The following is a 12,700-nucleotide window of genomic DNA, read 5'->3' as shown; positions in this document are numbered from 1 at the left end:
AGGATACAGCAGCAACACCCGTGATTGTGTTTCCTTGTAGCATGTAGAGACTATTCTTTTTCTTTCCTTTCATTACAACCATAGCGCCTTTAGATATTCGTATAGCTCCACATTTACCTTTGTAGGTATAACATTTTGAACCTAATGTTCCCAAGGAAATCAGATTTTTCTTCAATTCTAGAACATGCCTTACATCTGTCAACGTCCTTACAATTTCGTCGAACATCTTGATTCTAATTGTGCCGATGTCATTGACCTTGTAGGGAGCATTATTTCACAAAAGGACCTTGCCCCCATCTAAGGGTTGGTATGTTGAAAACTAATCCTTAATGAGACACATGTGATATGAGCATCCAGAATCAAGTATCCATTCATCTTTTGAGTCGTGCTATGAGACTATTAGTGCATCTTCATTGTCATAACCATCTTCTATAGTTGCATCTCCATATTCATAAATCTTTTCCTTGCCTTTACGCTTTGGGCAATTATTTCTTATATGCCCCTCCTTGTGACAGTGAAAACATTTATACTTTCTAGGTTTTGCTTTAGACTTGGACCTAGATTTGCTTCTTTCACCAAATTGATTTCGCCTCTCTGTTCTTCCTCTAGAAAAAAGACTATCACTTGAGCTTCAGATCTCGAATCTGATACTCTTTTCTTCAGTTCTTTTGAGTGCAACGCTCCCTTTACTTTGTCCAAGGTCAGATCTTCTCGACCATACATCATAGTATCAATGAAGTGCTCATAAAAACTTGGAAGGGAACATAGTAGAAGAATTGCTTGGTCTTCATCTTCAAGTTTAACATTAATATTCTTTAGATCAAGAATAATTTTTTTAAATTCATCCAGATGATCTTTTATGAGCTTTCTTTCCTGCACTTGAAGAGTATATATTCTTTTCTTCAAATATAGTCTGTTGGTGAGTGACTTCGTCATGTACAGGCTTTCCAACTTCAACCATAATGAAGCAGCTGTAGTTTCATCTCACACTTCTCGTAGAACTTCATCTCCCAAGCACAACAAAATTGCACTATGTGCTTTTTCCAAGTTTTCATCTTTCTCGTCCTCGATCAGAGTCTATAGTAAGTTGTTTCTACCTTCCAAGGCTTTGCCCAAGCCTTGATGAACTAGTAGAGCTTTCATCTTCAATCGCCATAGGTTGAAATCATTTTCTCCATTAAATTTCTCCAAATCAAATTTAGCACTCGCCATGATAACCGTATACCGGAACAATATTGTAGTCCATGAACATACACCAGGAAAGTTCCTAGGAAAGAGAGGCGAGTCTTAATAGACATGCTTAAATACCATGTCTTTCCTAAGATAGAACTTTCCTAGACATGCACTTTCACACTATTATACCTTTCTAGTAACAAGAACAATTCTTTTCTGGTGTGTAAGATAAGACAATGCTGTGAACACAGAGCATACTAAGAATTTTCTTTTAGATCGTACGGCATGCAAGAGTCTACGAGCTCTGATACCAGTTTGTTGGAGCGGAAGACCCATGGAGAAAATATAGTAGAGAAAATGACACCGAGAATTTAATGTGGTTCAGCAATTTGCCTACGTCCACAACTAGAGAGCAACAAGGATTATTCCACTATGATAAAAGAGAACTATAAGTGTTTTACTCACTTCCCAAAACCCAAGTACACCCAATTTCACTCTCACTCAAGTATTTCTCACACAATTAGAACAAGAGAACAAGAAGAGAGAATATGCACTAAGCTAAGTATTTGGTGTGTCTTACAATGGCATGAAACACTCCTATTTATAGCCAAAACTCTTGAAGATTATGTGGTCAAAGGGAAAAGAGAATTAATGTTGGTTTCACCATAACCACTTCTTTTTACTTGGCTAGAAATTCTTCCTTTCTTCAAGATGATCTTTAGCCACTTCTGCTTGACTCAAGAAAGTCTTTTCATCATCTTTTTCTTTTAGTCAATATTCAATAGAAACACATACTCTTATTGATGAAATAGAACATGAATGAACCACAACATCTATAGATTCAAATGGAAAGAGACGCATTAATATAGTCGTCATTAGTAGATGTGCAACCATTAATATTTCAAGAAACGAAGAGACTCATAACCACTCAAACATTAATATTTGTATTTAAAATGCCGTATACAATCAACATCACAAAGTTCGAAAAACACTATTACTATGTCATCTTCAACATCGCTTATTCAACTCTACGTTGTGGAATAAATGTACATTAACAACGCTTCCTATCATATACGTTGTTAATTATAATTAATTCAAGTCCGCGCTAACATCACTGATGTTCAACATCGTTGTTTCAGGAATGCATTGTTAAAGTTACATGCCTTGACAACGCTTGTTTTAATATATGTTGTCGATATTCTTCCGCCTCATATTCAATAGCGTCGTTCTAAATTGTGTTATTGAATGACCGTTGTTTATTATGATATCTGACATAGTATCTTTTGATGGCTTCTTAAACTCTTAACTAAAATTATTTATATATTTATGACATTTGCCTAAAATAGAGTTTTCCTTAAAAATACTACTACTAATGTTTCCAACTCTACAACCCTGTAACAATTCATTTAACTCGCACAATGTTTCACACATACTAGAATGCCTATAAGCTAATCATTATAGGAAATATAATTAAATAAATTAAGGATGTAGATAAAAAAATTGTATTGAGTTGATGGATTAAATTTTATTGTCATTTTGATTACTCAGTTCATTATTCATTTCGTTTCTTAGGTTGCAAAAATGTTAATGTAGTTTATGTGTTTCACATCATCAATTAGGTCCTTATGACAACAATCTTTTAATCTTTTTGGCAGGGATCAAATTGATCGAGGATGTGTAAAATCAGATACCAAATAACTAATTGTTTTATTTCATAATTTTCTCTTTCAAATTTCTTATAAAAGTATCACGAGTTCAATTCCTTGTAATAACATTTATTGAAAAGGAGTGAAAGATATCCATACGCTAAAAAAGAATTAGCTTACTCAAAATGTGAGAAAAAACCCTTGATAGTACAAAGAAAAAACGAGGACAAAGACAATCACTCAAAAAGGAAACCCCACGTTTTAGAACTAGAAGTATTTTTCAAATAAAGCTACACAATTCTTCTTTGAGCACTAACATATAATAATGCTATCATAGTTTTCTATGTTACGGAAGCAAAGAAATCAAAATGCATTATGCATAGAGTTATGTATATCCACCTTTCATCTTTAATTATAATAACGACTGAACTCGTCTTTTACTGCAATGTGAGGACCATAGGGCTTGTTATGTGCCATAAAAGCATGTCCAATAAAATTTTCATGACTAATAATTTGGACGTAAGAGGGGCACATAGACTTAATCTTCATCCACTTTAGATCCTTTTGACCAAGCTAGCTACTTTTGATTGTCGCCAAATATTTGGAAAGTTTTGTTGTTTTCAACAATTAAGAGATCAGATAAAGTACTATACTTTCTAATATATTGCTTTGATTAGCCTACACATATTGACATCGATATATTAATTCATTTTATTGCTATTTTATGTAATTTGGTTGAAATTATAGAATTAATGTAGTAAGCTTTTCAAATATACAGGTGGTTGTGTATTATAACTTCTAACAACTCTCTTTCAATAATTTTTTTTCTTCCTTTAAGCAAAACTGAATTATAACTAAAACCAGTATACATAAAATAAAATGGACTTATACAAAGATACTTATCAAATTAAACTAACCCTAAATCCTAATACAGGAAATAAGGTTTTACTTTGATAAGTCCATAATTTATATAAGATCAACCAATTATCTCTTGAGCAATTCCACCAACCAAAGATCAAGATATATATTTTGGCTTGTGATAACTTTTCCAATAACTGAAGTTATAAGAATGATTATGATTTAGTCCCCTCACAGCCACGCAGTCTCACCTACATAAATAGCAGTTATTTCATATATATTAATGACAAAACGAGTGATACATACTAGTGGTATAGAAAATTTTCATTCATTATTATAGAGGCTCAGGAAAATATAAACTTGAAGTATGAGCTGCCAATTGGACATGAGAAAAATATATGTACACCTAGTTAAGAATATTTTATATTGTTACTATATCATTTATTTTTAACCATTAATATTTCAAAAAAAATAATTCAAATAAAAGATAAATAAATTACTATAAATTTTTACTTTACGGTACATAAATATTTCACTCATTCTACATTCCCAAGAGACTAGTATATATAATATCCTTTTGCTTTTGGTGGGAGGGAGAGAAGTTTTTCCATCAATTTTCGTGAGAGTTAGGATATATCCAGTAAAGTCAGTGAATATATTTTATTAATGAATGAAAATACTCAACCAACATGCATGGTTATGCAACTGAAAATCAAAGGTAAAAAGAAACTTCTCTCTAGTGATAGAGATATCTTGATTGATTGGCATAGTGGTAGAGGACGCTATAATTTCAGCTGAGAACCAAGGTTCAATCATCCAAAGAAACACTAGTTAGAAGGATAGAAACTCGATTATGCCAGATAAAAAGAGGCACATGATCCATAAAAAAAAGAAACAATCAATATTCAATATTATATATAAAGGAATTTATTTGGTTTAAATCCGTCATTTCTACTTTGGTTTAACCACTTGAAAATAGATTTGTCATTTGGCAACTTCAAAGAAGGAAAAAAAGTTCAAAGAAACATTGAATTCTATATTAAATGATTTGACTATTTAGTAATGATGGTAATCATATGTTACTAACAGTATTTCATTCTCTATATCAGACTAATTATATATTGTCACATGCTCATCTGAATAAAAGAAAAAGTAACAAAAAGTAATAATCTAATTAACTTGAAATAGAGAATGATACACTATTCAAAACAAATTAAACGATCAATTTCAAGTGATACCAGAAAACAATTCAATAAAAACCATTTCTTCAGTTGAATTTCATAAATGTTTAGTATGTCATGCTTGACAAAATATAGGTTTGCACCAACTAAAATAATTGTTTACTCAAAAAAAGTCTAAATAAATTTATTTTCTTGGTATTGAAAATCATTATTTTATATATTTTTGAAATATTGTTATTTTTTATTAGTAATGAAAACTTTATCAATGAAAAGATAAATAAATTAGGAAAACAAGTAGTGATACTCATATTCACATAATCCTTAAATTAACAAAGTGTGTGACAATTTGATGGGTGTCTCGCCCAATCAACTAGTAAATATGGAAAAAAGAAAGTGAAAATTGTAAATGCTCAAAGAATACAAAAACATAAGTTCTATCACCTCATATGGATTATAATTTTACCATTTGAAATCATTGTTTAACTCATATGCAGTAGGGGATGGAGATCTCCTGTACCCATTGGTGTCTCACATGGTGTACTAAGCCAATCAAAATGTGTCAATTAATTGAGAAAAGAAAATATAAAAAACATAAATTAATATTTTATATTATTTTGAGAAAAACTATTAGTTAGGGACATGAGGACAAGATTTTTTCTAGGAAAGAGGATCCTTGTGCAATAGGTTTGACATACATATGTAATTACGTGCGATAAGCAATGACTTTTAACTCTGTTATGGTAACTTATAATTAAATTTTTGAAAAATATCAGAAATTATCAATTATCACACACAGTTGTGAATATTTTCTCCTGAAATGTAAGTATTCAACAACCTAAGACATAAAACTAATGGATTTGAAGTTATATGCTTCAAACTTCACATATTTCCTACTAATGTGGGGCCTTGTTACTTACATTTCTTAAATTCCAAAGGAAAGATCTAGTTGCGGGAATCTTTTGCTTTTGTTTCCACTCACATGATTTTCATTATACGGAATCTACAAGGATCACAGCAAAGAAAAGCAGCACATAAGCACACGCACTTACACCATCAAACCACACACACACATATATATATATGCACACACATATCCCCTTGAAGTTAAACTTAGGATATAGAAAAGAAAGAAGAAGAAAGTTTAACATGGAATGGAGGAAATATTATCTAGATATGACACTAGTACCATTAGGATTTTTTATAACATTTGGTTATCATGTTTGGTTGTGGCATAAGACTCGAACAGACCCTTCTTCTACCACCATCGGTATCAATGCTCATGGCCGACGCTTGTGGGTGCCTGCCATGTTGAAGGTACATTATAGTGTCCATCAAAACCTTACCAATATATAAATATTATTAATTTATTATTATTATTTTGATAGGTATATATATATTATTTGATTTTTTGTTTTGTTTTTCCTTTCATCTATCTTAAACTAATATTTCAGTTTTCACGTTCTTATATTAATCGTCCCATCTCATTACTTAGGGTATTTTCACAAAGGAGACACTTTCTTACTGATATCGAATGTTAATTCTCATTGCTATTATTATAGTTACAATAATATCAGAAAACCAAAATACAAAATGTTTTCTCTAACTCAAACATATAATTAGTTTTTAAGGTAAACTTAAGCTTGTGTTCCAAACCAGCGGTATTAAACTCAAACTATTCATCAACCTAGTTAAAGTACTATATCGCTAATTTCATCGGTGAGTCATTGAGTGAATCATAAAGTTGATTATATGTATATAATACTAATAATAATAATAATAAAATAGCATCCTAAGATGATGTGTAGTGGTTTTTGCTTAAAGGAGGCGAACTCAGGTTTCATCTTCAAATCTCAACTATCTCAAATCTGAATTTCCAATATTATTACTTTTAAAAGCCATTATATATTATCTTCTAATCATGCTGCCTACTCTTTCACAACTTAAAAGTTTTATAAAAAAATATTATTAGACCATAATAAACTAAAAAAAACAAATTAGCCCTGAACCAGTCCAATTCACAATATAATGAATTCTTTTGGAGTTTTGGCTCATAAGTCATAACATATGTTTTTTTTTTCGATAAATAAAAATTGTATTATAATGAGCACATAAGTCATAAGTCATAACATATGTTCTTTTGGAGTTTTGGCTCATTAGTCGGTTTGATCCATTCAACTTACAAAGACATGCTACTTTTCTTATAATATAGAATGATATATAAACTAAATTTGGAGGAGAATATATCATTATTCATTCCAAATATTAATATAAATTCATTTGGGGTAATGATTCTTCCATTGCTTACATAAGGCAAACTGCCATATCTGATCTTCAAATTCTAACTCTCAATTTCATGTATATTATTTATTTAAAAATACGTAATGTTTTATCTTTGAATCTCACTGCTTCCATTTTCATTAAAAATAATAAATAAAAAAATGAATCATAAACTAAAAAGAGAAACTATTGAACTGCCTAATTTTTTTATAAGTAAAATTGTATTAAAGAAATATAAAGAGAGTTAACCTAATGCAAAAGAAAATCATTTCCATGATATTTTGTCCACTAATATAAATAATACAAGACCTAAGATCAATGTACTAAAGAGGAAGAAATTAGGATCTTATAAGCTATTTAACAAACTCACCAACTTATTAGTCACTCCAATTTAAACTGGGTTTTATAATACTATTCTAGAATTGCATTTAATTCCATGAGAAATTAAGGGCTACAGTGCTAATAGTACAAGTAACTTCATTTCCTTAAATATAAAGCATGTAAATACTAAACCGTTCTAGTTGTCTTCTTAATTATATTGTTTAATTATACTTATGGATAAGAGTATCATTTGTTCTCTTAAACTTACTTTTTATTTTATGAAGTATTTTTGCTGACAAAAAAAACCATGTAAAATTTTATTTACAAAACATTATGTTCATGTCATGCAGGACATAGAAAAGAAGAATATTCTAGTAGCTCAAAGTCTTCGAAATCTGATAATGGGGTCAACTCTTATGGCCACCACATCCATTCTCCTCTCAGCTGGTTTGGCAGCAGTTATAAGCAGCACATATAGTGTGAAAAAGCCACTTGATGATCTTGTCTATGGAGCACACAGTGAATTTATGGTAGCACTAAAATATGTTACACTCCTTACCACATTCTTGTTCTCATTTTTCTGTCACACTCTTTCAATCAGGTTTCTAAACCAGTTAGCAATACTTACTTGCACACCACAAGATGCTATGTCTTTGGTAACCCCAGAATATTTGGTTGAGATTTTTGAGAGGGGGATTACTTTGAACACTGTGGGAAATAGGATTTTCTACTCAGCACTCCCTCTTTTGCTTTGGATTGTTGGTCCTGTGCTGGTTTTCTTGTGCTACATTGTCATGTTGCCAATGTTTTACAACCTTGACTTTGTTTCTGGAAGTGGAAAAACAAAGATAGAGGTGAATGGGAAAAAAGACTATGTTTGATGCATTCAGCTTAAGACTAAGAATATGGAATGTAATGAATATTAGGATTGATGTGTATGCGTTATTAGACGTATCTTGTACAACTTATAGTTGTAAAAGTACTAGTGTCTTAGCGCACAACGAATAAGTGCATGTAAGTACTTTACTAAAATAAGTGAAATGAATTATGACTTTGTTTACTATTATCATTAACCTTTAATTTGTGTCCATATTAAGCTTTTACTGAACTTATAAAATAGAGTGATTAGGTTAATGGAATTATTTCTCTCCTAATTAAAAGTCGAGGAGGATCACATATAGCATCTTTTATGGGATGATATGAGGAAGATTAGATGATTCGACTATCAATAGACTGTTAGGAGTCATACATTTAGTATAATAACAAATTCATTGTAGTACTTAAACCATGAGGCTCTCTCATAGTAGATTAGTCTTTTGAGCTGAACTTAGGTGACAAATAAATGGATTTAAATATTAATAAATGGATGAAAAGTCATTCACTAATCTACCTAAATCCATTTAAACTATATTTTAAATTATCTAATTCATCTGTATCCAAACTTAATGGATAAATTCATATCCATCCAATCCATATTTATGACTGTATTTTCATGGATTTGGATCAATATCCAATCTATTTGATTTTTTAAAAGCATCTTTTTTAAAAAAACATTTTAACAAAATATTTTTGAAAAGAATATTTTAGAAAATATTTTAATATCGATTTTTTTTATGTGATATTTGAACTTTTATAAAAAAAATATTTTTTTGCAATATTATACAAGCATGTGATATATAAGATTCTACGTGCAAAGTTTTTAATAAATACTTATAGAGTATACATTTTCACCTCATCCTTATATATGTTACGTACTTAAGAATAAACTTTTAACATTAATCACATACACAAGTCCTATAATTGATATCAAATTAATAAAATATTAACAGTGAGAGTGAAAATCATGAATAAATTTGCTTGAATTTAGTTTTCTTAAATATTAAATTAAAAAAATTTAAAAGCATAAAATGTCACTTTTTTAATTTTGTTTTTTAGATGGACAATCCATCCAAATGGATATATCCATGGATATGCATTGAATATAATAGATAGATTTATGGATTTGAATCCATCCATTATTAACATTGTCTATTGTATTATATCCATTTAAATCCATAAGCTTTAACATATGTTTAAGTCATAACAATTTTTGTCTTTTATATTGAGAGTTGTGCAATGGAAAACGCTATCTATAGGCTGGATTAAAGTACATTACCAAATACTGATAAGGGAGTGAAACTGTCAAAAGAGAAAACGCTATCACGGGTCAGTATCGATAGAGTGAAAATTATCGCGAACGTCAACCCTTAAAGGAGACAACAATATTTAGAGTTACACATTAAGTAGAATAACAAATTCAATATAGTACTTAAGTCATGAAATTCTTCCACTTAATAAACTAATCTCTTGGACTAGGCTTTGCTAGTATGCTTAAATCGTGACATCTACCTTGGAGATGATCATTGATTATCCTATGACGGTTTAAATCATATTAAAGTGTGAAAATCCTAGTTTATAAACCAGATAATATTTTACTAAAAATAAAAATGTTGAGAGCATATATATGTTTCACATGGCTCGAAAACATAACATAAAGTGTGGCTAGTGGTCCACAAAAATTACTTGGTCGCCTACTTCTCTTCATGGACGTTATCTCCGTAGCAACACCACTGCTGCTCTAGTAATCAAGTCACATAGTCACTCCGGTCAACCACATTGTTGCTTGAGAAGAAGATTACCTCAACACCACTCTTCGCTGCATCTCCAACTTTCTAACTTGTATTAGTCAAGTTTTGATTACTTTCAAAATTATTCTATTCAAATTATTTTAAAAATCTAACATTAAAAGTTTATATATTAATGATATAATATGTTGTTATCTCTCTAGAGATGATGTGAATTCATATTAGATAATTATTAGGATTTGGAGTAAGTATCCGTGGATTGAGTTTGGACTAAGGATACAGGCCTTCTTTGAGTTGGATCTTTTCTGGCTAGTGATTCAAAATTCTATCAAAATAAATATAATTTTATAGATTATACATCATTATTCAATCTAATTGTCTAGTTTAATTAACTAAATTAGTTAATCTTGATCTGTTTGTGGGTTGAGTTGAATTTTCAAGGAGAACAAATGATAAAGTAAGAGTTAAGAGCCATTTGTGTATGTCATGATTCTCGATCAAACTTTAATAACATTAATTATGATTTGGATATATATCTAAAAAGCTATCAGCTTAATATTCATTGTGCAATTTGAATACCATAATTCCGTAGTGAATGTGCCATATATTGAAGATGCGGCTGAACAAATCGAATAAAACTAAAGATTCCTTTTTGTGGCATGAATTAAGCCCAAATATAGGGCTTGTGAGGGGGTTTAACGAACAAAGTTGGGAATTTAATTAGATTCACCATATAATTGGAGACTTTCACACAAAAACATTCCTTTTGTTCTGTAGCAGACTAGCACATAAGTATTGGGTCACATGTCTATTCACATTTTTAAAAATGTTTGACATATGAAAAATTTATTAATGATTGATCATTATTTAAAAAAATAAAAATCTAAAATTATATTTGGCTAATAAATAATGTTAAAAACCAAATTAAAGTTACAATAATCACACTCACAATGAGATTATTTTCTTATAAAACATTTATTTAATTCTTTATCATTCTTTTGGAAAATTTATCTTTCACACTAATTGTTCACCTTGTTTGATCTGATCTTAATTAGACTTGCATATGATCAGGTTTTATTAGATTTAATATTAAGTTAAGGTTAAAAATTAGACCTAATCAATATTTAAGGTCGAGTAAGAGATAAACATGATCCATTCAACCCATCTCATAATGGGAATGACTTATGTTTGTACTCGCATGTTCAGTTATGTATAGAGTAATAACATGTCTTTGATCCGAAGTAAATACTTGATTTTGTTGAACAACTTATATAATGGTGTAATTTAATATTTTTAATTTTGTTTTTCAATCACCTTCACTAGTTGTTTAGATTATTCTTTAGCAAATGATGTATTATACCATATGTATATATCATTTCATATGTTATTGATTATTTAACCTTTTCATTATATATACGAATATGTAAATTATTAAAAAATAGTTACACATATATCATTTCATATGTCAAATTACATATGCATATTAATTAATAATATTAATTTTTTTTATCTAAATAAGATAAATATTATTTAATTGGGTCTATGTTCAGATTTGATTAGAAAAGTTAGTCTATGACAATATTTAGGGTGTGATTCACCTTAAGGCTTAACACTAAATTTGGGTTAAAAAAATACATCAATTAACATTTAGGAGAGGTAAAAACAAATCAATGCTCACCCATGGAATATAGTGTAACATTGTTAGCTTTTCATTAAAACATATACGAAAATATCATTGTAGATTCCTTTTTTATAGTGATAACCTGAGTTTCTTACCAAGAATGGGACTTGACTAACTATAACAAAAAGTTCATGCATTGAAGTTTAAGGAGATAACTACAACAACAACACGACTTGAAATGATTAGCAATTCTTTTATTTTGTATAATTATCACTATTTAATATACATAAACCATATTTTTATGAAAAAATATTATCATTAGTGTAAAATATCTTATATTTAAATTGATATCTTATACGCATATTTAAGGGGTTAAGATTCTCTCTAATATTGGAATTTGAAATCCAAATTAATTTTATAATTATAAAAAAATTTATTTAAAAATAATTTAAAATTGGCACAGTACTATTAATTTTTTTTTAATGCCACATATTCTCGAGCCAGTTTCAGATTTGAGAGGGTCTATGTACTGACCATGAGAATCTGGATTTTGTATTTTATTCTCCTTCTAGAACCTGTGTTAATCTTTGCTTCAATTTTTATCACCTCTCAAATACCTCAGTCCTAGATCTTGTGCTCAACTTGTGATCTCCTAATTTAATCTAAAATGAGGTCTGGGTTCATCCAAGTACAAAGGTTTGTCAGAGCTGTAATTAGTAATATATATATATATATATATATATATATAATCAACAATGTTTTAAATTATAGTTGTGATTGTTATATTATATTTATTATAATTGTAGAAATTTGTGGGAAAATGAAACCAATGTAGTCCTAATATTGTTATGGAAAAATTGTAATATTGTGAAGTACAATTTAAAACATTAAAAAAAAATAAAAATATTAGAGGAAGAATATGAAAGGGTTAAAAACCATGGAATCAAACATGATCTTATCCCCAGTTCCATGTTGTCTGTCAGCTTTGAATACACACAT

General features: G+C 29.5%; 1 protein-coding gene across 1 annotated transcript; it reads left to right on the top strand.

Moving 5' to 3' along the window:
• LOC109357692 lies at positions 5,907 to 8,529 on the top strand. The gene is made up of 2 exons (XM_019601700.1): positions 5,907 to 6,172; positions 7,807 to 8,529. The coding sequence occupies exons 1-2, from the start codon at positions 5,939 to 5,941 to the stop codon at positions 8,335 to 8,337; spliced, it is 765 nt and encodes a 254-aa protein (XP_019457245.1). The 5' UTR covers positions 5,907 to 5,938; the 3' UTR covers positions 8,338 to 8,529.

Source organism: Lupinus angustifolius, chromosome LG10 (genome assembly GCF_001865875.1).
Source record: "Lupinus angustifolius cultivar Tanjil chromosome LG10, LupAngTanjil_v1.0, whole genome shotgun sequence".
Lineage (NCBI taxonomy): Eukaryota > Viridiplantae > Streptophyta > Magnoliopsida > Fabales > Fabaceae > Lupinus > Lupinus angustifolius.
The sequence above is the reverse complement of the archived record's forward strand: the minus strand, read 5'-3'. Positions and strand labels throughout refer to the sequence as shown.